This window comes from Vulpes vulpes, chromosome 12, assembly GCF_048418805.1.
Source record: "Vulpes vulpes isolate BD-2025 chromosome 12, VulVul3, whole genome shotgun sequence".
NCBI classification, from domain to species: Eukaryota; Metazoa; Chordata; class Mammalia; order Carnivora; family Canidae; genus Vulpes; species Vulpes vulpes.
Window position 1 is genome coordinate 165,938,971 of NC_132791.1, and position 27,831 is coordinate 165,966,801.

At 57.0% G+C, this 27,831-nt stretch overlaps 3 protein-coding genes across 13 annotated transcripts in view; 2 read left to right on the plus strand and 1 right to left on the minus strand.

The window, feature by feature from the left end:
• The first annotated feature begins 586 nt into the window (after nt 1-586).
• Nucleotides 587-2,105, plus strand: PABPN1L (PABPN1 like, cytoplasmic). Its single transcript, XM_072731964.1, is given in 6 exon segments — nt 587-642; nt 644-833; nt 1,113-1,260; nt 1,396-1,463; nt 1,768-1,970; nt 2,027-2,105. Coding segments are annotated over 6 exon segments (744 nt in total).
• A 3,073-nt stretch (nt 2,106-5,178) lies between these two features.
• On the minus strand, nt 5,179-8,533 carry TRAPPC2L (trafficking protein particle complex subunit 2L). Of its 6 annotated transcripts, none has more exons than XM_072731351.1 (5): nt 8,392-8,533; nt 7,412-7,561; nt 6,478-6,565; nt 6,260-6,339; nt 5,179-5,389 (listed from the first exon to the last, which is right to left on the minus strand). In XM_072731351.1, exons 2-5 carry the CDS (start codon nt 7,525-7,527, stop codon nt 5,344-5,346), a joined length of 330 nt encoding a protein of 109 aa, XP_072587452.1. In that variant the 5' UTR covers nt 7,528-7,561; nt 8,392-8,533; the 3' UTR covers nt 5,179-5,343. The 6 variants fall into 6 exon arrangements, with proteins under 6 accessions (XP_072587452.1, XP_072587451.1, XP_072587450.1 ...); XM_072731350.1 differs by having other exon boundaries at nt 6,478-6,573; nt 7,396-7,561; XM_072731349.1 differs by having other exon boundaries at nt 6,478-6,606; nt 7,396-7,561.
• GALNS (galactosamine (N-acetyl)-6-sulfatase) overlaps nt 8,500-27,831 on the plus strand; it is a 28,107-nt gene continuing 8,775 nt past the window's right edge. For 2 of the 6 annotated variants that reach the window (XR_011996089.1, XM_072731343.1), the window contains exons 1-12: nt 8,590-8,700; nt 13,942-14,216; nt 14,585-14,708; nt 15,199-15,273; nt 15,716-15,818; nt 18,544-18,687; nt 19,721-19,787; nt 19,868-19,995; nt 20,296-20,435; nt 22,328-22,431; nt 25,776-25,912; nt 26,792-26,894. Coding sequence is in view for 3 of the 6 variants with exons in the window: in XM_072731343.1 (XP_072587444.1) it covers nt 14,154-14,216; nt 14,585-14,708; nt 15,199-15,273; nt 15,716-15,818; nt 18,544-18,687; nt 19,721-19,787; nt 19,868-19,995; nt 20,296-20,435; nt 22,328-22,431; nt 25,776-25,912; nt 26,792-26,894 (1,188 nt within the window). In the remaining 3 variants the exon portion in view is untranslated. Of the gene's footprint in view, nt 8,701-13,941; nt 14,217-14,584; nt 14,709-15,198; nt 15,274-15,715; nt 15,819-18,543; nt 18,688-19,720; nt 19,788-19,867; nt 19,996-20,295; nt 20,436-22,327; nt 22,432-25,775; nt 25,913-26,791; nt 26,895-27,831 lie in introns of all 6 variants that reach the window. The other 4 variants (XR_011996090.1, XR_011996088.1, XM_072731344.1 and 1 more) reach the window with 3 other exon arrangements.

The window sequence follows — 27,831 nt, forward strand, 5'->3', positions numbered from 1 at the left end:
GAGGGTAGGAGAGGCAATTCCTGGGGAATCAATGAAGGGGTGTCAAGAAGGGGGATGGACTCTATCCTACCCAGACCACGGGCCCCTGTCTGTGGCACACACCCTTACCCCTCCAGGTCTTCACGCATGCTCCTCCCGTGGCCCACACCGTCCTCTGCCCCTGCCCTGCCTGGCCAGTCCCTCTAGGGTAGCCCAAACGCCACCTCCTCCAGGAGGTCTGCCCTGATCCCAGGTGCCATATCTCCTGCCTCTGCACACTTGTTTCATTCACTTATGCCCATGTCATCCTACCCGTGGCCTGCCACTAGAGGTGTGACACTGAGCAGGGGGCACTGTGAGCGAGGCACTCATGCACGTGGAGGGCTCGCAGTATCTGCCTCAGCTCACTCCTCTCTCCTCCTCAAGTGTCCTGGGGGTGTCTACCTGGGTGAGGAAACAGGGCCAGGGCCTGGAAGTCAGCCCAGCGGGAAGCCTTTTAAGTGCTCTAGTGGGAGCAGCTGGACTGTGGAGGAGCTTAAAACCCCCGGGGAGGGAGGGGAAGGCAGGTGTCGGAGTGGAGGTGAGCGAGGCAGGTCCGGATCTGCTCATGTGGCCCTTCCTCAGCCATGCTCTCTTCCCACCCTTGACTGAGGCCTGGCTGCAGAGTTTCCACGGACCCTGAAGCCCAGGGCTGAGGGGCCTGGAGCCGAGTGGAGAAGACCCCCCCGGCACCAGGAGGCGGGGACAGGAAGGAGAAGAAGCCAGGGGAAGCTGAGGAAGACCTGGAAGATGCAAGCTTCCCCCTGTCTCTGTTGGAGGGGGAGGACTTGGCTGAGCAACAGGTGCCTGAGCAGGTAACGCCTTCTTGAAGCCCAGAGGAGGCTGGCCAGGGACCTCAGACACTCGGGCACAGATTCAGAGGGGCCGGTGGACACTGTCCCTGCGGTATGCCCACCCCTGCAGGTTGGGGAGGATGGCCAGAGTCCACAGGCCTTCCCTGCCCCTGCAGCAGGTCCCCATGGGGCCAGTGACACTGAGCACAGACAGGGTCAGGCCTGGTTCCCTCTCCCCTCCCTTGAAAGGTGCCTGGGGGCCGTCCCGCCTCTAGGCTCAATGTGGGGTCATGCTGGCAGGAGCTGGAAGCCATCAGACTGAAGATGTGGGCCATGGAGCAGGCCCACAGGCTGGAGACACCTAGGGCGCAGGGCCAGGCAGGGGAGGAGGAGGGTGCAGAGGGCGCAGGGGCCACACTGGCCAGGCTGCTGCTGAGCCCCGAGGCAGGCAGGAGCGGGCAGGCCAGACCGACCCTTCCCTGGTGGGAAGGCCATGAGTCCCCAGGCACACAGCTCTGAGTCCCCTTGCTCTTCACCAGCCTGTCGGGAGACCTCTTATCCTGAGCACCCCCCTCCCCCGTAGGTAGCCCCTGCCCAGGGACCCCCACGGGGAAGGTGGAGTCGGACCACAGATCCATCTACATGGGCAATGTAAGTCAGGGAGGAGACCAAATGGGGACCTGCCACCCCCTCTCAGTCTTGAGGATTAAAGAAAGGGACACAGCTTCAGGAGGGAGGAGTCAGACGGCAGGGGACCTGGCTGGGGGACGGCTGCCCCAAGACAGACCAAGGGCCCCATGTCCTCCAGCACTGGACTTTCTCAGCATGAGCTGGGATTCGGGATTTCCACGTGGAATCTCCACTTGACCAATCACTCTGGAAACACGTTCTCTGGACAGAACAGACCTATGTAGAGGGGCGTCTGACACAGGAAGAATGTGGTCTCTGTCCCTAGCCCACCCCCAGCAGGGGTGAGGGGCCAGGCCTCCACAGGAGCCCCCCAACATCAGGGCCATATCTGTGGCAGGTGGATTACGGGAGCACAGCTGAGGAGCTGGAAGCCTACTTCAACCCCTGTGGGGAGGTGCACTGGGTCACCATCCTATGCGACAAGTTCTCCAGACACCCCCAAGGGATCAGTGCCAGCCAGGCAGCAGGGTGGGGAGGCTGGGTGCCCTGGGGTGGCCCTCACCGGCCCTGCCCACCCACCCCAGCTATGCCTACATAGAGTTTGCGGCCAAGAGCTCAGCCCAGGCTGCAGTGGAGCTGGACCAGAGCATCTTCCGAGGCTGAGTCATCAAGGTGTGTGCTCTGACCACCTCCACATTAACCCATTCATCCCTGAGGAGCTGGGACACACAGGTGGAGGGAACCTGAGACTCTTCTCCACCCCCCACCAAGTGGAGGTGCACTGGGCACATCCTTGGGGCAGCAGGAGCAGGGTGGTGGTGCCTCAGGGCCCAGCGGGTTTCTACTGGATGTGGCACTGGGGAGAGGCTCTCCTCCCCAGCTGAACCCCTGGGGCATGTTGGGTTGGCAGGGGCCCGTCGCCTGACTATGCCTGTGGCTGGACAGTTCAGGTCTGAGTGAGAATTTTGAGAAGGCTGAGAACAGGTCAGGGTCTGATGCCCAGGAGCTTCGGGTTGTAATTACTGCTGCAAGGGCTGATGGGCACTGGGGCCTGTGCACACCTGCCTGTGAGCCTCCAGCAGAGAAACCTAAGAAGGCCTCCTGGAGGCAGTGTTAGCCCTGTGCGCCCAGGAGAACAGGTGTCTTAGACGGACTCAGCCTTTGGCTCCAGGTGCTGCCCCAAAGGACCAACTTGCCAGGGATCAGCTCCACCGACCGTGGAGGCTTGCGAGGCCAGCCCCACGCCAGAGGACAACCATTGCCCCTCAGCAGCCTCCAGGGCGGGCCGCTTCAAACGACAGGGGCGGAGCCGGTGGGCGGGGCCTCGGAGGGCGGGGCCGGGAAGGCGCGCCCTGGGGGCGGAGCAGGCATCAGACTCAGGTGGGCGGCCCGTGTCCAGACCCCGGGGCTCACGTTCCCCTCTCCCCCTCAACCCTGCAGGGGCCGTGTTAGGTTCTCTCCGTGGTATTCGCCGTATTGAAGGGAGGATGCGATTTCCAGAGTTGGGCCGGGTTGGAGCCACACGTCCCGCAAGAAGCGGGGCACCCTGGGGGCAGGGGCGGGGGTGAGGCGGGGCAGGAGGTGGGCCCGCACTCCTGTGCCACTCGGGGCTCTCCAAGTCTTTTAAAGAAAAGGAGAAATGTGTCTTAATGGTAAAGCATAAGTTAAATTTGAACCAATTTTACAAGCACACAACAGGCCTCCCCTTTATCCACCTCTATCTCGGGGGCAAGCCTGACAGTGAACCGCCCATTCCGGGTCTCAGACCCCAGCCCCAGGCCCGCCCGGCTTCTCAGCCAGTAGCCACCTTCCCACTCCAAGAGGCGCTGTAGCAAAACTGCATTTGCAACCCAGGTCTGGTGGCCCTCCGGGGTATGGCTGCCCCCACAGTGAGTGACACACATGCCAGTGAGGCACCATGGGAGCGCATGCACCTTGAGCGCCTAGCCCTTGACAGAAGTCCAGCAGGCAGTCCCTCTGAGGCAGACACCCCACACCACGTCCTCGCTGGACCTGTGGTATGCTCTCCTTCCCAGCAGAGCTGGTTTTCTCAGGCTTCAAATGGGGGGATGCTACCTAAGGATGTCAAAACTCCTGAACATAGAGCACATTTAAGGGTGGTCTAGCTGCACCTACAGAAAAACCCAAATGACGACTTCAACAAGTCAGCAGTTTATTTTCCTCTACAAAATGCTGACTGTAAGTAGTCCAGAGCTATGTCAGCAAAACCCATGTTTCTTCTGGCTTTCTGCTCCCCATCCTTGGGGGATAAAGCTTTTCTTCATGCTCTCAAGAGGGCTGCCTTAGCTCTAGCCATCACATCCAAGACCCAGGCAGGAAGAAAGGAAAAGATGAAGGAAGGATACTCCAACTGCTAACTGAATCCCCCTTCAAAGTATCTTCCCCGCAAATTCCACTCAACACCATCCACTTACATGCCATAACTACCTACCATTCTGTGCTACCGGAGAGTGGGAAACATCTCCTGTCTAGTCAATTGTACCTAATAACACTGTGGCTTTGTCAGTAAGGAAGCAAGTCAGCAACTTGCAGGCACTACCACAGCCACTACTCAGGCAGGAGCATTCACTGCCAAAGGCTCAACCAGAGGTGTGCAGGTGGCATCAGAACCAGTGCCTGTGTGCAGGTGTTTCTCAGTCCTGCTCTAGGCCTTCCAATTCCCCTGCTGTGGGAGGTGGGGTCCTGGGACTTGTGTCAATACCCACTCCTGACTGATTTTCTCCTTCTACTTATGAATTTCAAAAACGAATCCCAGGTTCCTTAGACAGGAAGGGAAGGGAAAGTGATGCAAAGGTACACAGCTTCCGTCCTGGTTCCGCAGGGGGGCCCAGATGCCCTCCCCTTGTCAAAGGCTCAGAGGTGCCCGAAAAGGGAAAGAAGGGATTCGCAGCTGTGTTGAGGCACAGTACTCGACGCCAGTGTGCTAAGGACACCACAGAGCACACCGCGTGGTGGGGCTCAGACCTGCTGGTGGCCTCTCCCACTTCACTGGCCATGCTGCCAAATAACAAAAGCTACTCGAGCCTGGGCCACCCAATCCCAGAAGACAGTCACCTGGACTTAGCTGAGCAGGCCTCTGGGGAAGCAGAATGCAGAAATCTAATCCCATCAGCTCCCCCATGTAACCCCTCCATCCCAGCTTGCTCGGGGACCTGAAGAAGAAGCAGGTAAGCAGATGGCCTCCTCACAACTGCTGTGCACTAACCAGTGACAGAGGGAGAAGGCTCTGGGGCTTGCTCACTCCATCCTCAGAAAGCAAGAGGCAATGAACACGCGGAGTCACAGCTCCCTGGCTCTGGGAGGGGTCCTCTGGAGGCCAGACCAAGACTGGAAACATGAAGGCCCCTCCCTGCAGGGGGAGGTGTGGGCTGTGCTGAGGGGCTGGGGGTATCGAGATCTGGCTCTAGCCTCAGGGAGGCCTGACACACCACCCTGCCAGGGCAGAGGCCAGAGTACAGAGTCCCTCTGTACCTCCCTCTGCGTTCCCCCCACCCACTCCCCATCCTGCAGCGGTAGCCTCTTTAGGGCCTGGAGCTCTGTGGGCTCTCTCACCTACCCCCCTGCTCCTTCGTGCCTTGTGGGGACAACAGCTCCCCGCTCTGTCCAGCCTCCTGGACACCATCCTGTGCACCATCCTGGAGCGTCCCACACTACACTCTCCTCATTCAGACCCTCTGCAGAGGGAAAAGGAAAAAAGACCAGGGAAAAGACCAAATCCAATCTCAGAAGACCTTTAGTCTGCATGCACTGTGCCTGAGGCTTTGCCCCCGGCAGCACGTCTGTGACACTTGAGAATAGGCAAGTGATAATAAATATCTGTATCAACAATACGGTTATGTCAACAGCACTTCTCCTCCAGCACCGGCAGCACAGCTCATGCTCAGCACACCTGGATCATCATGGATGTCACCATGCTGTCGAAGGCCCTGCAGAGAGAAACCGAGCCATCGGAGAAGCAGCACTGCTGGCAGTGCCAAGCTCCGTAGCACCATCCACGTCCCGGGACTGGGACTTTCCACAGTCACGTACACTCATGATGAGGCCAGCACCCTGCCACCCCGGCAGTGAGAATCTAACTCTCGTGCCTTCTCATGGCCTGTGTGAAGATCCCAGCTGGATCTCCAGCTGATCTCCAGAGAAGGGTAGAGAGGCTGTGGCTGGTGGCTGTCCCTGTCCTGCACAGCCTGGGAGACATAGGATTCACCATACCAGCACCTGCTTCTCTCATATGGTGCCCAAGATGAAATGAGACAGCGTCATGACAGAGGAAAGGTGCCATGGGAAAGGCCTGGCTTGGGTCACTGCAGGGCCCCACATCAAGGAATATAGGGAATTCCCAGGAGATTTGGAACACGTGCTCATGAACACTCGTTATAAAAGATCTTTGTAAGATCCTAATATCACATCTGTATCTATCAGAGGAGAACTGTGTGGGTGGGATTTCCTGACCATCTAAGGATTTCCTGACCATCCAAGATCAATGTCAAAGACAAAGCTGGACAGCAATAGGAGGACGTTTTCTCACAAAGGTTCTGCAACATGCCTGGGCCTTTGCTGGGTACTGTGGAGGCCCTAGAGCTTACAGGGCGTACCTGGGAAACCGAGAGGGCACAGTGTGTGTCCTCTGTTTCATATGTTGGACATCCACACAAGAATTCATTAGGAAAATGAGGTTCTGTTGCTTCAGTATCACTCCTTAGAGAAACGATGTCTGTCACCTGAACAGACCTTCCCTCCCTCACGTTCAGAACCATGGCTCTCAGCAAGGCAGGGTCCATACACAGCAGTCAGCTCACCTAGAATGAATGCGGTCCCCAGGATTGTAGAAGGGGTTGCACATCACATCTGTGTAGGAATTGTGCAGCTTCCGGAACATCTGAGACAAGAGCCAGTGGTGTCAGTCCACGGGTACACACACCTGCTGCCCAATTTTTGACTTCTCAGCATTTGAAAACAATGTGAAAAAGAGAATACACACAGGCCCAGGCAGAGCCCACAGACCCCTTGTGCTTACACTGCGGATCTCGTTGTCTCGAAGCGCCGTGTTGGAGGAATCTACCACCATGACAAACTTCACCTTGGAGTTGGTCACGTAGCCATACCTGCAGAGCTGGTTAGGGAATGTGCTTTCAACACAGGGACTCTGTGACAGCACAAAAATGGCATCACCATGGAGGGGGTGTGAGTGGAGGGCCATCTGTGCATGCCCCCCCCCCCCAGCCCCAGGCTGGACCTGTCCCACAACACCAGGAGGACCTCACGGGCCACACCAGATGGACTGTACACTTCCTTGTTTTTGTTCACATGAGGATCAGAGGGCAGGCAGCTAAACCTTGTTCTGACTTAAGCTCCGGGGCCCACCTGCCCAGATCCTGGGGCACCCCAGCTTCCTGGCCCAGCAGTTCTAACTGCAAAACCAGAGGCCCAAGCATCAGGCAGTCGCTGCCTAAGACACCCAAGCCATGAAAGTCCACTTTATCTGGAAGAACAGTGGTTCCCAAGCAGGTGACATAACTACTCATGGAGCTGTCTTCAAACTCCATGGGTTTCATGCCATTTGTCTCAAAAGACTGGTCAAGTTTTTACGGTGGCCTGTGGGGCTGGGCCTGGGACAGAACCAGAACGGCTGCCCTTGCTCAGAGGCAGTGGCCCTGCTGACAGAGTATGGAAAGCAATCCACACAAGGGACAGGTGCAGACTGCCACATGTCTCCAGGGAATTCATGTCCCCGCTTTCCTCAGTGCTCCCCCCATCCTCCTAATTAAAGGAAAAAAGGATGTGAAGTCTTAATTAGTCTCAAGCTGCCATAATTCCGTTAGCTGAAAGTTCTGTCTTTCCAGGTCACCTGATCCTACAGTACGCCTAGAAGCTGGAGGTGGAATCTCCAGTATGAAAGCCCGCAGATAGAGACCGCCCACTGGCAGGCCCCCACCTGGTGTGAAGGATACACCTTGTAGTCCTCCGTGGGGTACAGCAGGCCCAGGTACAGCTCCCTCTGGTCCACCAAGGCCTTCCCCATGGCGGAAATCTTCTCGTCCACCACATCCAGGGACGTGTGCACCATGTAGTGGAATTTCAGTTCATTCTCCGTGGGGATGCTGCGGATGTAAAGAGGATAATTCTGCAAGAAAGGATGCCGAATGAAGTGCCAAGAACCCATCCTGGGTGCACAGGCCACGAGGATGAGGCTCCAGAGCACTCAGGACGGAGGACTGGCCAAGAGCCAATTAGCCACAGGAACACACTCTCATTCTCCTAAACCCACTGCCTATCCTCCAGAGTGGAACAACTTCCACAAGGACCGCCTCCTGAGCCTCATGCTACACAAGACACAGAAGGACACGGTCGCTTCCGGCACAAGGAAACCGTGTGGACGGTGCTCAGCTGTCTTAGGAATCAGAAACAGTTTTCTGGGGGAAATGACATCTAGAGGGACCAGCGCAAGAGGAGGCAGCGGGGAAGAGAGGGAGGGGGCTTCCCAGCGCAAAGGCCCAGGCGTCAGGGGAGCTAGGTAACTCCGAGGGGATGGGGCCCCTAAGTTACTCTGCCATTGCCCTAAGGCGATGAGAAGCCACCGGAGATTGGGGCCGGGGCGGGCCACGTCCTGCCGGGGGGAGACCGCTGGCCGCCGGGCGGTAGTGCGCAGGGAGCCAGGACGTTGTGCGAGCGGCCAGCGAGGCTCGGAGCCGGCGGACCGCCGGGGATGGATCAGCGGGGACCCGGGGCCCTGTGCGCGCCCGGGGCCGACGCTCCCGCAGCCGCATACACCGCCCCCCCGCCGCCGCCTCCCTCCGCCCCGCCCCCGGCCACCTCGGCGCCGCGAGGCCCCCAAGCCGGTTCCGGCGGAGCCCGCAGGGCAGGGCGGGAGGCGGGAGCGAGGGGCGCCTGGGCAGGGGTCCCGCAGCCCCGCGCCCGCCCGCGGACGCACCTCCTTGGCGATCACCGCCACGCACACCGCCATCTTGAAGGCCCGGCAGGCCGCGTCACGTGACCCCGCCGCCAGTCACGTGGCCGCCCCGCCCGGCCCGGCCCGGCCCGGCCCGGCCCCGCAGGAGAGGCCGCCGCGCGCCCGCCGGTCCCCGCCGCCTGCCAGGGCTTCGGGGCTCCGCGCGCGGTTGCTATGGCGCCGGTTGCCGCGGCGACCAGATGGCGGCTGCTGCTGGTGCTGAGCGCCGCGGGGCTCGGGGCTGCGGGCGCCCCCCAGCCGCCCAACATCCTGCTCCTGCTTATGGACGACGTGAGTGCGGCCGCCGGTCGGGGTCCCGGGGCGGGCGGGGCGGGCGGGGCGGGGGGGAGGGCCGAGGGGGGCGGGCTGTGGGGAAGGCCGTGAGTGGGGGAGGGTCGTAGGTGGGGGGTTGGACTCGAGGGAGGGCCGCCGGTGACAGTAGAACCTGGCCCTGCCACCGGCACCTTCCTCAGGCGAACTACGGTGGTCAGGTCAGACGCCCAGGGAGTGACACTGTCTGTTCTGTGTCTGGCACCCTGAAAGGACAGAGGGGTGGCCCAGACCGGTTCCCCAGCACCCTTGGTCACCTTGCCATGCCCCCTCCCGCACTGCCCCCGGTAAGCGGGCCGGGAAGGGGTGCAGAGTGACCAGGACCCTGGCCCACTTGCCCTGAAGTCACCCTTCCCTGCTTTTAGCCTCCAGGACGTGCCTTGCCTGGGGCTGTTCCTGTCTGCCTGGTCAGGCTGCTCAGGCTGGCTAATTCTGGCCATAGATCAGATTTTTTTGAGTCTGGGAAGAATCGAACCAGAAGGAGTGTTGGCCGCGGGGTGAGCGTGCAGCCCCAGGCGTGTGGTCACACTGGTCACACTGGTGGATCGGCCCTGCCAGGTCAACAGGATGCCTGGCGGGGGACTGAGCTGTTCATTTGTCTCCTTGTGACTTTGTCACCTGTGCTCTTTATCCACGTGGTGAGGGGAACAGAGGACTAGCTGAGGACAATGCACATTGACAAGTGCTCGAAACAGAGTGATATTCCTCTACAGACTCAACTGCCTCGATGTTCACACTTTGCCTCGATGTTCACCGTGGGCAGAAGGCAATCTTAGCCCAATCCCCAGGAGCCTGTAAATCTACTTTAACATAAAAATTCCTTTAGAAATTTCCTTTATCTCTAAACCCCCAACATACGTGTTGGCAATCATCCTCCAAGGACGTAGCCCACTGATATACATCTGAAGGGTCTCATGACTAAGGTTTTACTAGACATTAATAAGTGACCTTTTCCCAACAATAGCTAGCTCCCTCGAGGTCCTGGAAACCTTGCTTCCAAAATTCCTTAGACAGTACACTATCCTCAAACTCCTCCCAACTCCCAGGTATATAATTAGCTTCCCCTCACAGGCCCAGGGCAGCAGCTCTTCCTGCCCACGGGTCCTGTCCCCATGCTTTAATAAATTTTTTTAAACTTATGTATGATAGTCACAGAGAGGGGGGGGGGGAGAGCAGAGACACAGGCAGAGGGAGAAGCAGGCTCCATGCACCGGGAGCCCGATGTGGGATTCGATCCCGGGTCTCCAGGATCACGCCCTGGGCCAAAGGCAGGCGCCAAACCGCTGCACCACCCAGGGATCCCCCCATGCTTTAATAAAACCACCATTTTACACCAAGGACATCTCAAGAATTCTTTCTTGGTCGTCGGCTCCAGACCTCACCCCACCAAACCTCACCTAGATTCCAAAACTTCTATCACACAGAAGCTGGGAGTGAAGTTAGTATAAGGTGTCAGGGTAAAGTGGAGCACAGAGGGCAGGCCTGGACACCTCTCAGGTCCTCTCACCTGTTTGGGTACATGCTCCTCAAACCCTCGGAAGGACCCATGGTGATGACAGTGCTTGGGTGTGACTTGGCTGGTAGCTGAGCCCCTTGGGTATTTCAGGACAGGTCAGTAGAGAGGCTGGGGCATGGTTAGAGAGTTTCCAGCATGGCCCTGCCCTCCAGGGAAGGCCAAGGGGCTGGAACTTGAGTCCATCACCAATGGCCAGTGATTTAATCAGTCCTGTATCTGTCTCGAAACCTCCACGAACCCCAGGTTGGTCAACTCATAGAGGTGCTGGGGATACTTCCCCCAGCCACACATCACCCTGGGCATCTGTTCAGTCTGCTGTTCCTGAGTCACATCCTTTCTGACAAGTTGGTAATAGGAAATATGGCACATTCCTGGGTTCTGGGAGCCGTCACAGTAAATTGTGGAGCTCCATCAGAAGTGCAGAGGCCGGGTATGCCTGGGTGGCTCAGCAGTTGGGCATCTGCCTTTGGCTCAGGGCGTGATCCTGCGGTCCTGGGATCGAGTCCTGCATTGGGTTCTCTCTAGGGAGCGTGCTTCTCCCTCTGCCTGTGTCTCTCCCTTTTGTCTGTATCTCTCATGAATAAATAAATAAAATCTTTTTCAAAATATAAAAGGAAGAAGTACAGAGGTGGGATGGGGTGCCTGGGGAGCTCAGTCAGTTGAGCGTCTGACTCTTGATCTCAGTTCAGGTCTTCATCACAGGGTCATGAGTTCAAACTCTGCACTGGGTTCCGTTGGAAGAATTATAGAGTCACAGGACTTGGGGCTGGCGTCTGTGGAGAGCCAGTGTTTGGCACCGAAACCTGACCTCCGGGTTCTCATGCCAGCTCCTGGTGGATGGGGTCGAACTGGATTGTGAGAAGATGAAGAAGCAGTTGGTGTGGACACCCCCACAGTGTCAGAGGTGTTTCCCCCAAAAGGCCAGTGAAGAGCCTCATGGGAGCCTTTGCACCCAGACCACAAGCCTCACATGGTTGCTAGCCAGTCTTGGCTGGTCAGCACTGAGGAGTGCTGCATGTGAGACACTCAGGTTTCAAAGACTTAGTTCAAGAAAATGTAAGATTTCTCACTTTGTAACTTCATCAGTAAAATAACAATTTCTTGTAATGTATGGGGTTCTCAGGCGATCCTGAAAGATCCAGAAATCTACCGTGGTTCTACTGCGTGGGGATGACGCTGACCATACTTCTCTTTCGTCTTACATGCTTGCTCATAGAGGGACTGCTTGTGAAGCAGGTGTGCCTCCTTAGGAGATCCCGTCCCCACGGCTGCCAGGGAAGCTTTGCATCACGTCCTGGACGCATGTGCCTATGTCACTATGTGGGCTTCTCAAAGCCTTTCAGATCCCTGCCCTCCCCCTCCAACATTCCCCCCCCCCCCCCCCCCCCCGCCATGACAGCAGTGAGCACAACCAGTTAGCTCCCAGCTTCCTTCCCAGTGTCGAGAGTGTTTCCCGTGGAAGTTGTGTTGAGATGATCATATTTTGGGTAGACTGGGTTAGAGTACATTAACTTTTCTACTGTTTCTTTTTGCCTTTTGGTTGGGGCCCCTGGAAGATGCAGGTGTATACAGGTGACAGTACTTCTGTTGAAGGTGTTGGTTCAGGCCACGGGATCCTGGGGAGTGGTGCATGACCAGCATGGGGAGTGTCTTTCTCAAGGGAAGTTTTGTGGGGGGCCCCCACCCCCTCCCGGGCGCCCCACGTGGGGCAGCAGGAAACCGGAACAGCCAACGGGAAAGTTCCCCCTTGTGGTTATGGGGTTGATGACAGCTGAAATGCAAACCAGTCCACAGGACTTCTGTCCTGGTCCACAGACACAGGTCAATTAGGACTTTAGGGAGACAGACGATGAAAATACACTCAAAACACACTCGGGCAAAAATAGAAGCCCTGGCTCTCCTGAGTAAATAGGCCAGGGCCCAGCAGAGGCCTCCCCCATCCAACCCCCTCCAGGCCCAGACACAGGGTGACTCCCTTGATGGTGTGGTTGCCCCTCTGAGCCGGGCTCATGGGGGCAAGTCGGGCCTGCATGACAGGGCTTTCCCAGCTGGCACCCACTATCCCACCGTTCCTGGGTGTGTGCTCAGGACCACACAGGACCCCACACATGTGTGCTGAATAAGGTTCGCAGATGCTCAGAACAGTCTCCTTGGTGGAGACTGCCTTTCTCCACAGCCAACGGGGCTGAGCAGAGGATAGAAGCCCACTTCCCAGAGCCTAGGCGCCGGGGCCCTTAGCAGTGCAGCACAAGTGGGGAATAGCACCCTCACAATGTTGGGATGGGAGGAGTGGGAATTTGGGCTGCACAGAAGCGGCTCCTGCGGGGACCCCAGCCTAAGCTGCCAGATCCAGTGCCTGTCCTTCCATGGTGTTGTGGATCAGCACTGAGCCTGAGGCCTTTGATCACCCCTCACAGCCAGTGGCCCCTGCAGTGCTCAATAAGCCTCAAAGTTCTAGGGAAGAAAGGCAGAGCCCAGGAAGGGAAGTGAGTCCCCTGTGCCCACTGCCTGCACTGGGGGCTGCTGGGTCCATCGGTGCACCCTGTGAGCCCTGTCCCAGAACGTGCAACTTTGTGTGAGGCCTCGGCACACTCCTGATGTCCCTGTTCTGCCCCTGGGCTCAGCCGCTGTTCTCCTGTGGCCACATCTCTCCCGGGGGCTTATTCCATTCTAGCTCCTGTGGCTGCCAAACAGAAAAACCATTTCAGTGACTTCAGAATAAACCATGTTGAAAGGAATCCAGGAAAAAAAAAAAAAAAGGAATCCAGAACTGAAAGGCCAAAGGGACCTCTTGCTGGCTAATTTACCAGGACTCAGTGGGTCAGAAGAGCCGGCGGGGGCCTGCAGGGGCTGGCACTTCTCTGACAGCAGTGTGGGGACATGGCCACTATGTAGGTGGTTCGCTGGCTCAGATGAGCAGGTCCTGGTGTCCCGTGGGCCCTGCGCACTCTACAGCCACACAGTCCCCTGCAGGTTGTATCCAGCAGCCCCAGAAGAAGCTGCTTCCCCCAGTTCCCACGATGTACCTCCTGACCCTCTGGACCTGCCTGCTGTGGCCCTTTGTGCAAACGGAACCCCACAGCGCCGGCTTCCTGGGCTTCCTGGTGTGTAGGTGCTTCACTGCTCCCCCAGTGGAGCCGCATTCCCGTGTGCTCCAGTGCACTCCCATGTGTGTGTGGGTCCTGAGGCATCACCACTCACCATCCATAGGAGTCTTTCCTCCCCAGCTCTGGAGCTATGTCTGAAGTCAGGGTGACAGCAGAGCTGGTTCCCCCTGAGGCTCAGGAGGAGGGTCCTGCCTGCCACCTCCAGCCCTGCTGGCTCCTAGTGTGCTCTGGGTGCTCCCGACCACTCTGCCCTCCCATGGCTACCCTGCATCTGCGTCCTGGCCTCTCCGTGTTATCAGGCGCACAGCAGTTGTTGGCTTTGGGGCTTGTCTTTCTCCAGCGAGTCTTCATTTAGCTGATGGCATCGGCAGTTCCTTTTGTTTTTTCTTTATGTTTATTTTTTTTAAAGATTTTATTTATTTATTCATGAGAAAGAGAGGTAGAGGGAGAAACAGGCTCCATGCAGGGAGCCCAATGTGGACCTGACCCCAGGACCGCAGGATCAAGCCCTGAGCCAAAGGCAGGTGCCCAACTGCTGAGACATCCAGGCATCCCTCCTTTTGTTTTCTTTTTTTAAAGTAGGCTCCACCAGCGTGGAGCCCAACGGAGGACTTGAACCCACAACCCTGAGATCAAGACCTGAACTGAGATTAACAGTCAGACGTGTAACTGACTGAGCCAGCCAGACGCCCCTGCACCTGTGTTTCCAAATACAAGGCCCTGCATGGGTTCTGAGTGGATGCTCTGCGTACTGCGTGGGTAGACCACAACCTGCGTCTGCCGAGCAGTTGATGGACACTCGGTGCATTTCCTCTGGGCCATCAGTCATGCCACCATGGACGCTCATGGAGTTCGTACGTTGCTCATGGTGCTCGTTTCCTTTTCTCATGAGTAGAACAGGGAGTGGAATGGCCCAGTTGTGGAATAATGCTGTGTGTAGCTCGGTGGGGAGCGTTACTGCGTGTTTTCAAATCTCAGTTTACCAGTAGACCTAAGAGGTCTTGCTTCTGTATGTGGTCTGTGGGTTCATATTCTGAGTTGCCAATTCTCCGGGAGCCTGAGGCAGTGGCATCCAGGGCTGAGGCCAAGCTGGCTAAGTGTTCCACGTACCCATGCCAAGCCCTGGGGTATTCTGGGACCTCTGCACTCGTGGGGCTTTTCTCTCACATCTTCCCCAAGATGGAAGGACATTAGTTCCACCTCTCTGTGCTCTCTTCTGCAGATGGGGTGGGGCGATCTGGGGATATATGGAGAACCTTCTAGAGAGACCCCAAATTTGGACCGGATGGCCGCAGAAGGGATGCTTTTTCCAAACTTCTACTCAGCCAACCCTCTGTGCTCACCATGTAAGTTGGGGCTGGCCCATGAGCATAAGGAGTGGGAACCAGGACTCGGCCTCCACCTGTCTTTCTTCCAAGCAGAGCACCCAGAAAGGCTGCCGGGCAGGAATGGGGGGCCCTAACCCTTTTCCACTGGGGCCCCAGCGCTTGGGAGCACCTGGGCTCCGTGTGTCACAAGCTGCCAGGGGCATGGAGCCCATAAAGGGCTTGGAGGTAGAAGTCATGTCTGTGGTGCCTCCTTTCCTAGAGAGGAATGGCTGTGGGTGGTTCAGGGCAAACGCCCCCTCCTCTAGGACAACCACTTCTGCTGGGGAGACGACTTCTGTGCACCCCACCCCAAAGAGGAGAAGGAAGGCTGGGGCGGGGCTGGGCATGGGAGCTGCTGTGCCAGATGCTCTGCCTGCCAGGCTCTCACTCTGGAGAAGCCAGCAGGAGTAGGAGCGTTGCAGAGCTGGCCAAGAGTCTAGTGTGGGACGTTTCTGTTTCCTCCATGCAGCACGGGCAGCTCTGCTCACTGGACGCCTACCCATCCGCAATGGCTTCTACACCACCAACAGGCACGCCAGAAATGGTACACAGTCTACACAGGCATGCCTGTGGCACGGGAGGCCAGGGAGGGAGGGGTGTCTGTCACCATTCTCACATGTGACCTTGCTTCTGCAGGCCAGCTCAGTGAGGGCCAAGTCATTACCTGGGGTCAAAGGCTCTGTTTGGGTTGTAGCATGTCATTTAGAACAGATCATAGGACTTCCATGAAAAACAGTGAATTGTAATGAATAGAGAGGATGGCAGGGTTAGTGCTGGACTCAGTACAGAACCCAGTGTCCTCCCTGGATGCTGCTGTGACAAGGACAGCCTGGACGAGCAGCACTCGCTGCTCCTTCCCTGCTGCCATCCTGTCCCCAGGACAGTTCTGCTCCAGGGATTTCAGGTGGCCCTTGAAGAGAAGAGTAGGGAGCAGAGGGCCCCAGCCCGTGTGTGCGTGTGGCACATGTGCCACATTGGTCTTGCAGCCTACACACCGCAGGAGATCGTGGGTGGCATCCCAGACCAGGAGCACGTGCTGCCTGAGCTGCTGAAGGAGGCCGGCTATGTCAGCAAGATTGTGGGCAAATGGTGAGTCCCAATGTGCCCCATGGGAATAGTGGCTCCACACTTGCAGACGGGGCTACGTGCTGGGAACACGAGTCTGCATTCCAGGCCCGTGGAGAGGTCTCAAGCGCTCCTTTAAGAGCTGCCATGGCTGTGCTGGTGGAACTGCCTGTTGCCGGCCTGGGACATCTGTGGCAAACCCGCTGTCCTATTCACCCAGTACCTAGCCCTGCTCTGCGCCCGCCCTGTGCTGCCTGCTGCCATGGTGTCACCAGTCTCCATGATTGCACATCCGTCATGGAGGAGGGCACAGCTTGTCAGCACACACAGTGCTTGGGTGGGGAAGTGAAGAAGCAGCCAGGAGGTGAGGGACAGGCCCTTGGTGCAGGATCACCAGGACCCTGTGGTCTGTCATGACCACAGAAGCTCACAGTGTGTGTATGCTGTGAATGCTGTCATGAGAGGTCCAACAGGGTCTCTCTTACTGCCCGAGGGATCTCCAGGAGTGCATCCCCAGAGGGCAGATGTGAAGGACACACATTCTTTCCTCCCTTTTCCAGGTGTTGGGGCTCTTAGAAGAGCGCATGCCCGCCCTCAACAGGGAGCCTTTCCTGATGTCCCACACTCCTTGCCTGTCCTTCACTGCACTGTGGGCCCTCTACCCCTTGCCCCTCTACACCTTGCTGGCACCACTTTCTCAAGGTTGAGGGCTTTGGTTGTGCCGCTTGCATGACACACTCATCACCGCAATGGGAGAACCACAGAAACCAGAAGACTAATCGCCAGAAGATTTTCGTGATCCAGGAGCTGCCTAATGAATGCTTTCTCACTCCTGAGTCTCCTCAGGAGCTGTCCTGCTGAGCAGTGCTTGGAGGAGAGGAGGTGGCCGCAGAGCAAAGCTGATGAGATGCTTGCTGCCTGCACAGCCTGGGGAGATGCTGAGGCCCGGCACAAGCCTGCCAGGGCATGTCTGGCTGCGGCCCACAGAAGGGAAGGGTCCTGTGATGCCTGGCGTGTCAGCTCTGCCCTGTATCCAAAGGCTTTCTGGGTGGGGGTCCCATCACAGGGCTGTGGACTTGCCTGACCTTCTTCCTCCCAGCCCAGCACTGCAGGTCCAGACCGCCTTGGTTGAGCAAGTTTTGGGGTGGGTGGAGGCTGGATCCGAGTGAGAGGCTGCTCTGGCTGCCCCAGGCCCACGGGACTGCAGCTTGCAGCATGCTCCAGCTGACCTGCACATACTGCTGGCCTCACTGTGGTTTTAGGGTAAACATTTTGAATTTACAGCTTATCATAAGCAGAACTTGGGTCAGCTATTTCTGTTAAGCAGGCCCATTTGAGCTGATGGATGTGGGTGTGCGGGAATATTGCACACAGCCAGGGCAACCTCCTTCCAGTCAGTGCTGGAGTGGGGTGTAGAGAAATGACAGGGCATGGTAGCAGCAGGCCCAGAAGGACATCAGACACAAAGAGGAAGCACACAGCGCAGAGTTGGCAGTTAGGTTTCTGCAAAGAGAGAGGTCACCGCAGGGCTGACATCCTGCAGCTGACAGAGAGGTCTGAGGCTGGCGCCAGCAGCATGGCAGTCAGGATGCAGTGTTTCAGAACCAGCCGTGGGAGCTGAGGCCACAAGAGACGCACCTTCTGGCCTCTCGTCCGGGTTCTGGCCCCATGCAGCCCAGCTCTCCCCTGCCATACCAAGTCATACCTTCCTTGATCTAGTGGCCAAGCAGTGTATCGCCTTACAGTTCCTGGGGGTCTGTGTGAACCACTGGAGCCCCTCTGAACAGAGCCTCCCCAGGGGCAGCAGAGGATGGAATCTCTGCTCTGGGGACACTGCTTTCAAGCTTGTATCGCTATAAGAGGCATGTGTGAACCCACTTCCCTGGTGGGGTGGCCTTGCTCCCCAAGAGCCCATGGCCAGAGTGAAAAACATCTGTCTACCTACCCTGCATTCTCATCAGCAGATGGGTCTATGCTCAGGGACCGCTGGCCTCTCTGGTGGGCACCTCCTGTTTGCAGGACTGACCTTTGATGCCCCCAGAGGGAGGGTCCTGAGAGGTAGGAATGCGGGGCAGGGTCCAGCAGAGGCTCTGCTTGGCTCCTGATGCCCACAGTAATTGTCTGGGGAGCTTTTCAGCCATTTGTCACCCTTCAGGCAGGGCCAGCACACTGGGTCATTGAGTAGCCCTGGCAAGTCCTGGCACTGTCCCAGTCTGTGATGAAGCCGGGCCCAGGCAGTCAGCTCTCCCGGGACTTCCCAAGCCCTCTTTTGGGGCATGATTATAACTGGGAGAAGGGGGTTTTAAAGAGCTCATCCTAAGAGGGTGGTCATTACCTCTCTCGCACATTGCCTTCCTCACAAGCCCAGAGAAGGCTGAGCCTGCAGAACTGTCCTGACAAATGAAACAAGGAAGCAACCAGAGCATGGAGATGGAGCTGCGGTTGGAGTTCCGGTGGTTTCTGATGGGTGTGAGGTATCTCACCACGTGTCCACCCAGAGCCCCTCCCAGCATTCTGGAGGGATTCCTGAATGCTCCTCTGTCCTGGTGCCCTCAGCTGGCTGGGGTGGCCAGGCTCCCAGCTCCCTCCTGGAGGAAAAGGTCCCAGTGGCCTGGGGCTCAGCACATGTTGGTTACAGGAGACACTTGCTTCCTGAAATGTTCTGTGAAGGTGATGAGTTGTTCGTGCTCAGCACTTTGGGGTTCTCCCAAGCCGGGGTCCCTAAAGTGTTCTTGGTTCCTGTTTCTAGGCATCTGGGCCACAGGCCTCGGTTCCACCCCCTGAAGCATGGATTCGATGAGTGGTTTGGATCCCCCAACTGTCACTTTGGACCTTATGACAACAGGGCCAGGCCCAACATCCCTGTGTACAGGGACTGGGAGATGGTCGGCAGGTAATGGGTCCCTTCCCTGCCCTCCCTGAAAACAGCAGAGCCTGGCCCCACTCCCTAGAGTTGCCTTAGGAGCCCTGGCCCCGCCCCCTGGCCCTGCCCTAAGCAGGGTCGCTGGCCTAGGAGGTTCTGGATCCCCTGCTTGCCTGTGTCAGGTCCCAGCACACCAGCGCTCTGCTTCATAGGCTGGCTCTTCTTCCCCGGGCTTGTAAGACTCACGGCTCAGGGTTGCTGCTTGAGCCGCACCTGCAGGGGTTTTTAACCTTGGAAAGGTTAGGACCACGATGAGAACCAAAGATCCTCCCCTGAACAAGGTGTCCACACAACACTGTTCAGCCTGAAGCTGCTCCAGCTCCCCGGCCGTTGGCCTGCCCCAGGCCACGCAGTCTGTGGGCCACGCGCTCTGTGGGGCGATGGCGCTACCAAGAGCACTCTGCTGTGGGAGGGAAGTGGCTCTGTGAGCACCTGCCTTCAGGGGGCCTGCAGTGTGGCCCTGCAAGGTCGGGCCCTGGCCTGTCTGGAATTTCGATTGGCTCAATTCTCCTTTTCTCCTTCCTTTTTTACTGTTTGACATTTTTGGTGGAAATTTTTGTTGTGGGTTTTGGCCAGAAATCTGGGTCAGGCCCTTGCATTTTAGTAATAGTCTCACTGGGAGAGACCTCCCTCCTCGGAATTGCGGCTCAAGGGTCTCTAGCACATTCATCCCGCCACGCAGACACGGCCAGCTTAGAGCGTCTGTGCCCTGTGAGCTGCCACCAGCCCTGGTGACCCCAGACCCACCTCCCATCCTCTCTGCCTCCAGCCTCCCCTGTCCTCACATTGTTCCCGTCTGCCTCCCAGATGGGGGAGCTCCTGTGGCACCTTGTCCTCTACAACCCCATGACCTCAGGAACAAGGCCAGCTTCCAGTTCCATTTATGCATATGTTCAACATTTCCCTCTTCTGAGCAAGGTCCGTAGCTCTACGAAATCATGGAAAAGGAGGCTTTCTTGGTCTCCAGAATTCTGATTTTTGTCTGGGCCTATGTTATTTTCAGATATTACGAGGAATTTCCAATTAACCTGAAGACTGGGGAGGCCAACCTCACCCAGGTGTACTTGCAGGTAATGGGAGTCTGGGCTGGGCAGGCCCTGGCTGGGGAAGGCTGGCCTCCAGGGCAGTCGTAGGTGGGTCTTCTCTGCAGGAAGCCCTGGACTTCATTAAGAGGCAGCAAGCAGCTCAGCGCCCCTTCTTTCTCTACTGGGCCATCGATGCCACTCATGCACCTGTTTACGCTTCCAGACCCTTCTTGGGCACTAGCCAACGAGGGCGGTGAGTCCTTGGTCGTGGAGACATAGACCCCCACCTGAAGGGTTTAGCTCCACTTGACTATGTCAGGGACAGTGCATTCTGTGTCATTACATCTCTAATTATCCATCACGGAAGAAGGCAGATGGTCCATGCTTCTCCGAAGCTGCCCACCAGCCCGAAGTTCACGGGAGGAGGGTGGTGGTGGTGCAGTTGGCTGTGTCCTGGATTAACCTGGGGAACTGGTCTTTCCCTCCCCTCTGAATTCAGCTGGTCCGCTGTGTCATCTAGCCCTAAAGCTCACTAATGTCCTTTCTCCTGTAGGTATGGGGATGCCGTCCGGGAGATTGACAACAGCGTTGGGAAAATCCTGAGCCTCCTCCAGGACCTGAGGATCTCTGAGAACACATTTGTTTTCTTCACATCGGACAATGGCGCAGCCCTCATTTCTGCTCCTAACCAAGGCCAGTGTTGCAGACACCCTTGCCTCCACCAATAAGGCTACCCTCAGGGCCCTGAGTCTCTAATACTCCGTCAGGGCTGCTCAGCCACCCTAGGTAGAGGGTGAAGGGGCTGATGTAGGGCCCTGTCCAGTGGGGAAGATGCCTGCTCCCTTCCCGGGGGCCCTCGTCCAGTGGGAACAGACTTGGGAGTGGCCCTGGCCTACTCACACAGGAGACTGGCAGGGGCCACCTGCCAACACCCATGCTTCCTGGAGCACCATCTGCCCCTGGATGGCTGGAGCCATCTCCAAAAGCCCCCCACCCCAGAGTGCCAGCTCAGCTCAGCAAGGGGGCCTCCTTGGGGCTGTGACTGCTCAGGCTACTTAGCCAACTCTCAGGCTGTTCCATCTTGTTGAGCGCAGAGGCTGCACCCTGCCGTCCTATAGGAGTCCCTGCCCCTTCCACACCTACAGTGGCACGTCTCTGTCCCATTGTCCTTGAAAACTCTGGGGCCTCAGCAGAGCCCTGAGTCACTCTGTGGGCTCTGGAAGGAAAGTCACAGGGAGCAGGAAACCCAGGGGGACAGGCCTGGATAGGGAGGCTCTGGGGGCCCTGCTGTCAGGGACAGTGCATTCTGTGCCATTACACAGAATGGGAGGGTCTCCTGCAGCCAGTTCTCTGGGGGGCAGATGGTCTCAAGCTGAGAAGGAATCATGTTGGTGACATACAGAACAGCAGGTCGGACGGAGTCTGGGCCTGGCTGGTCGGGGGCCCCAAGGGAGCCAGGTGGTGCCCTCCACGACCATGGAGGGCCTCGTCCTCATTCAGACTCTCCCCATACAGCTGATGGTCCCAGAAATGAGGGTGGGACTGTCTGTCTGTCTCCCAGCAGAGGCCCGTGGCATGCTGGATGCCGCTCTCTCTGCTGTCCCTCCCCAACTTGGTACCCTGAGAGCCTCCCAGCCCTCGCTGTGACCACCAGCCTCTTAGACCGGGGCCAGGCTTCAGTGTCCCATCCTCATGCCTAGAGTATGGAATGGTTCACATGTGTGTGTGTAAGAATCTGTGTACTCACCACATGGCTTGAGAAATAGAGGTAGAGAGGGTAGACCCTCGTCAGCATCTCTGAGTCCCCCCAGAAGGAGCCGCATCCTGTCCTTGCTATTCTCTGTGATCCACATGCATGTGTGTTCAGCTGCCTGTGCTGGTGTGTGGTCCTACATGACCTTCACTGCTCTTCCTCAGGGTCTGCCCACACTAACACATGGTGGCAGGGTTCAGGTCCTGTGTAGGAGCAAGCCACAGGGGTTACTGCTAGAAAAACGCTGCTCCGTTCCATTTTCTCCAATTTTTCATGAGGGCCTGGGGTTGAAGGAGCCTCAGGCCGCTGGTGCTGGCAGCGACAGGTCACCATTTGTCCCATAGGGATCTTCCTCTGGGCTCTGGGAGCGAGGCAGCCTGGCTAGGGCTGTCTGCCTTCTGACATGTCCTGGCACAGGGTGGGACCTCTCAGAATCTGTGCCCCACCCCCAATGGAACACCCCACCAGGGGACCCAGGGGATGACACAATTGGACTCCCAACCACAAACGCACAGGGGCGCTTGAGGACCCCAGTGTGTAAGCCAGGCTGTTCCCGGAGATCAACTGTGGCTTTGGCCTATGGCAGTGCTTGTGCTCTCCGTTTCTGAGTGGGCGCTCTGCCTTAGGGACACAGTTACTGCCAGAGCATCTCCAGGCCTTCTGGCCTTAAGCTTGAGGTCTGAAATCTGTGGCTGGTCCTTCCAGCCACATGACCCCTGGGGGACCAGGCTGTGACAGATGGACACCTCCTGAAAGCAAGTGCCCAGCAGTGTGGGCACTGCCCCGGGGACTCGGGGTAGACATCTGATGGGCAACAACCCTCTCTCCCTAGGTGGTAGCAACGGCCCCTTTCTGTGCGGGAAGCAGACCACGTTTGAAGGTGGGATGAGGGAGCCTGCGATTGCATGGTGGCCCGGGCGAATCCCTGCAGGCCGGGTGAGTCAGATCGGCCACCCCCTGACATGCAGCTCCCGGTTCCTCCAAACCGGGAGATGGCTGGCAAACGGCAGATAGGGCAGGCATGGGGACGTCAGGCACAGTGTTAGCAGATGCCCTCAGGCTGCCTTGTCAGTGAACGTGGCAGTCCTGAGATAAACTAAGTTAAGCCCCTGAAGGACTTGTCAGAGTCTTAGTGTGCTGATGGATATCATGAACACCTGGAGGGCACAGAGCGCACTAGGTTTCTAAAAACAGAGTTGACCACAGAAAATACCTCCCAGGCTGCTGGTTCCCTAGGCACAGTCTCAGACAGAGTGGCTTCCACCACGCCTGCAGTGCACAGGTGCAAGCGACAGGGCTGGGCAGCCTGGCCCTCTGGCTGGACCTGCTGTATGTGCTGCCGTCTCCACTGGCCAGCCTCTCCTGCACCTCAGGGCCCCTTGCTCTGTCCCTCCTGCTAAGAACCCACATGTGGGGTCTTCTCTCTCTGGGCATCTCAGTTCAGACTCCTGATAAATGTGGGTGTCAGGGCTGATGTCTGCAAACACTCCTCTCACTGGCTCTTAACTGATTTCTCTCCTCTGATGCGCTCCAGAGAGCACTGTTTCCGCTGGTGTCGGCTCAGCCCTCACAGCAGCACCACGAGGGACACATTCCCCTGTGGCTGCTGCAATGACTGTCACACTCAGTGGCTTACACAATACCCTCATCTGCTAGTCTGGAGGTCACAAGACCAGCACGGTCCTGGACTAGACTCCCAGCATCCCGGGGCTGGTTTCGCCTGGAGGCTCCAGGGGAGGATCTATTTCCTCGGCTTTCCCACCTTCTAAGGCACCCACAGCCCCCCCCCACCATCATCTAGGCTGATAACACCCAATCGAGTGGTCGCTCTGACTCTGTCCCCCCCTGCCCCTGCCAAGGATCTAGGATCACCTCTTATTTTAAGATCAGCTGTTTGGCAGCCTTGATTCCCTCTTTGTCATGTAAGGAAACGTTCATGGGGTCTGGGGATTGGGATGTGGACCTCAGGGGGGCATTGATGTTCTACCCACCACCACCATCACTACCTGTCATCGCCACCATTATCATTGTCATCACCATCATTACCACCATCGTCGTCATTATCACTATCATCCTGTCATCGTTATCACTATCATCACCATCATCATCCTCACCATTATCATCACCACCACCGTTATTACCAGCACTGTCATCACTGTCACCATCATCCTCACCATCATCGCTATCACTATCATCCTCACCACCATTACCACCACATTCACCATCATCATTGTTATCATCACCATCATCCCAACTGTCATTGTCACTATCACCATCATCGTTGTTGTCACCGTCCCACATGTTACTGAACTGTGGCCCAAGGAAAGGAAGTCACTTGTCAGAAACTATCTAGCAGGTGGTAGAGCTAGGAGCAGCCCTCAGGTATGGAGCATGGAGCCCACCTCCTCCCCTGGCTCCCCCACAACTTCTCCCTCCAGGACAGTCTCCTTGGGGTCCTCCCCCAAGGGAAAGCTCCAGCCTTTGGGATCATCCTCCTCCGCCCCTCTGGGCCCTGCTCCCTGGAGAGGAGAACATATCAAACAGAGCCGTGCAGCCTTCCCTGCGCTTTGTCCCACAGTACTCGCTGAAACTGAAGCAAACAGGTTGTAAGGCCCGCGCCCTATAATGACCATGGGAGGACTTTATTTAAACACCCTGTCATTGTCCACTGGTTTCAGATACTCCGCACCCCCTCACACCTGGCAGGGAGACTTTGTTTCAGAGTAAAGTCTTGGAAGTGGTGGTAGCAACAGCAATGACTTCCTGCCTGAGCCCACAGCAGACAATTGCATTTTCTTGAAGACATTATGCACATTGAGAGTTTCTGTGTTTCAGAAAGAGTCTATGGTCCCAGCTGTTCTGTGCTGATAAGGAGGACACCAGATATTCCGTTCTACCCCACCATGCCATCCACACAGCAGTCTCTCCTCCCCATTTATTTATTCCGGGTAGCTAAAATATCTGGATCGATCGATCTTTCTTTTTCTTTCTTTCTTTCTTCTTTCTTTCTTTTTTTCTTTCTTTTTTCTTTCTTTCTTTCTTTCTTTCTTTCTTCTTTCTTTCTTTCTTTCTTTCTTTCTTTCTTTCTCTTTTCTTTTCTTTCTTTTCTTTCTTTTTATTTCTCTCTCTCTCTCTATCTCTCTCTCTTTTTGTCTCAAAGTGACAAGGGAGAGAAGCCATGGGAATGAAATAATGCCATTGGCTGCCACCTCCTCCTCTCTGCAAAGGTTTAAATCAAACATTGGCTTTCCCATTCCCTCCACACTGGACTATAGAACCAGCAATGCGAGCAGCCATGGCTGGTGTGCTCAGTGTCTAAACAGACTTCCTCGTGTCTGGGGACTATCATGTGATACCCTGGCAGAGGCAGGGGTCCTCCCAGGTGAGGGAAGCAGTGGTTGGATTCATCAACAACATGCACACAGGGGATGTCTGCCTGGCCAAATCTGCCAACAGACTCTCCAGCTCTTCTTCCTGGCCCGGCCCTCACCCCCCAGATCCTGGCTTGGGAAGAGTGGGCCACAGGCGCTGTGGGGTGGGATGGGATGAAAGCACTCAGTGGGCTCCAGAAGAGGCAGGGGAGCAGACGTGCGTCTGTCGAGACCAGCAGGCAGTTCTTTGCCAAGAGTGCTCCTTTCCTTAGATTTGTCTTGCTGGTTGCATGGAGTTAGAGCATTCAGTTTGGGCCAAGGTCACCTAGAACATCAGTTGCCTGTCCAGTCTTTACCTATCCTCCTGTCAGCCTTGGCCAGCTGCCCCTTCTCATGCTGAAGGAGCTCCTCATGCTCTGGGCCTCACAGGCCTCTTTTTCCCACTGTGCTCTCACCTGATTTGGGAAATTCACAGTGGTTCAGTGTTAAAATAATGGTGACAGGTTCAGAGAGGGCAGGTCCACTAGGCTGGACCCCGCTGGCCTCTTCCTACACCATCTTCTTACTTCTGTCTGGTTCCGATTCATAGTCACCACAGAAACGAAGGCTTGGGAACTAGGGATGGGACAGTTGGAATTCCCCACTCAGCCCTAATGTCCCAAGAGTTAGTGTGGCAGCTGCACACAAGCCAGCCGGACCTTTAAGGACCTGAGGGGCTCCAGGAGAGCCTGGAGCGAGTTGAGGCTGAAAAGGCAGGATGCATGGAAAGGTAACAGGGCAAGGGTATGTACATGCACTGGAAGGGGTGTGATTGTGTGCCCTTGCTGGGTAGCAGAAGGGCCTATGCCTAGGGACCTGACCCCTGGCTGCCATCTAGTCATCCTGAGTGCACCTCCATTGTCATTTCAGGTGAGCCACCAGCTGGGCAGCATCATGGACCTCTTCACCACCAGCCTGTCCCTGGCAGGCCTGGCACCGCCCAGTGACAGGGTGATTGATGGCCTGGACCTGCTACCTGTCATGCTGGGGGGCCAGCTGACAGACAGGTAGGTTCTAGCTGGGCACTGGCCCTTGTACCACCTTTGGCCCTCCAGCACCAGGTAACAGCCAGACCTGGCTGACAAAGCAGGTTTCCTCCCCCAGCTGGCTTGGGGCAGAGGGAGGACATGAGGAGACACCCTGGGACTTTGTGGCTTGAGAGCATCCTGATGCATGAGCCCTGGTCCTATGAGACCATTCGCAGCACCTAGGGCCTCTGGGCACATCCAGGTCTTGGTCTCAAGGTAGAAACACCTCCCTCCTGCCTGCAGCATTCTTCTGCCTCGGGCTGTTGGAAGGAGGACAGACCTGTCTGCCCAAGTGACCGGTGTCCAGACAGCTGGAGCCCAGCCCCATCCTGTGTCCATATTTGCTGGATTCTTCATGTCCCGACTCCACTGCTCCCCAGCTTGAGACAGCTGCTGTTTTGTTCAAACAAAATGAGTGTCATAGGCTGCTCTGAAGGATGTAAATTCTGAAATGTTGAGTTCTGTAGCCAGGAAAGGCACCCGTTGCCCTGGGAGCTACACAGTTGCCTCGGCTGTAGGGCAGGGATGAGATGGCTTTGTTAGGTGTTTGTCAGCATTGCTTGTCTTTTCTGACTTGAAACCTGGCACAAGAGCTTGTTTCCTGGTGGGGAGGGGGTGTCAGAGATAGTGGTGTTCTTAGCAGGCTGTCTGCCCTGAGATGAGGCCAGGGCCATTTTACAACTGCCACCAGCTTCGCCCCCAGGGGACCAACCATGGGGCTCACCCCTGGCAGCCTGGTGGACCCATTCACTTTTGTGCCAGTGTGAGCTCAGCATGGTCATTTCTGTAAAATTTCAGCATAACTGTGAGCCCACACGTTTCTTGTGTCACCTAACCCCATCCCTCCCTCCCCAACAGGCCAATATTCTATTACCGTGGAGACACACTGATGGCAGTCACCCTTGGCCAGTACAAGGCCCACTTCTGGACCTGGACCAATTCCTGGGAGGAGTTCAGACAGGTAAGGGGCTTGGGGCGCCGTGGACTGCACCCCCCACCATCCTGTCCAGAGCAGAGCAGCAGGTGGAGAGAACCAGAGTCCCCTGCTAAGGGCTGGTGGCCACAGGAGTCTCCTACTTACCACCTTCCTCACTCACCTGCCATAGGGAGAAGCTGGGAGTGACAGGGCATAGCTACAGGGACAGCTCCTTAGGACCCTGGGCTCCCCCTACTGAGACATCCCGCAGGACAGGCTCTGACCCTACTCAGAGGCCTGGGGGACTCAGGTGAACCAATTTTCCTTCCTCTGGCCCCTCCTGTCCCAGTCCCACCTACTCTCACCTGGCCAGGTGCTCGCTGGTCCCACCAAACAGCAGGTGCAGCATCTTCCTCCCAGCATCTGTCCTGGAGGCTGCGTGTGGCTTTCTCTGCTGCTCTGTCCTACCCCTCCTGGGCCTCAGCCCCTGCCTCTTACAGGGCCTTCAGGGTGACACCCCCACCCCTCTGAGCATCCAGATCTCAGTTCATTAGTTGGAAAGAAGAGCAGTTTAGGTTAGCAAAGCATCTGAGCGCGAGGACGTGGTGTACCAGTCGGCGTGCAGTTAGTTGCAGACTTAGAGGATCTGGTGCCCAAGCTGATGAGGCAAGTGGGCCTGGCTGTGGGCACACCCGTACCGATGCCCAGACCCGGTGCCTCATGTGGATGAGGGGCCACTGCCCCAGGCACGCAGTCAGAGCCCAGTGCCCAGGATGGTACACTTCCTCCCCGTGCCTAGCACATGTCCCCAACTGGCCGTCAGGAGCAAGAGCTGGCAGCAGGTGAGCTTAGCTGGACTGTTGCTTCTCTTCTGCTTTCTGACACCTAGAGTGAACCCAGAGGAGTGTCCTGTGGGTCCCCAGACTCACTGTGGTAGCAGTACCCAAGCTCTCCCAGAACACAGTTAGTAAAGAGCATGGCT

What these genes read in the sequence shown, in the direction of transcription:
- TRAPPC2L (XM_072731345.1), bottom strand. Translation starts at nt 8,424, where the DNA reads ATGGCGGTGTGCGTGGCGGTGATCGCCAAGGAG. An exon ending in TGGCGGTGATCGCCAAGGAG is followed by an intron (nt 7,585 to 8,391) that starts GTGCGTCCGCGG and finishes CCTTTCTTGCAG; the next exon opens with AATTATCCTCTTTACATCCG. An exon ending in GGGGACCGCATTCATTCTAG is followed by an intron (nt 5,390 to 6,259) that starts GTGAGCTGACTG and finishes TTCTCTCTGCAG; the next exon opens with GGCCTTCGACAGCATGGTGA.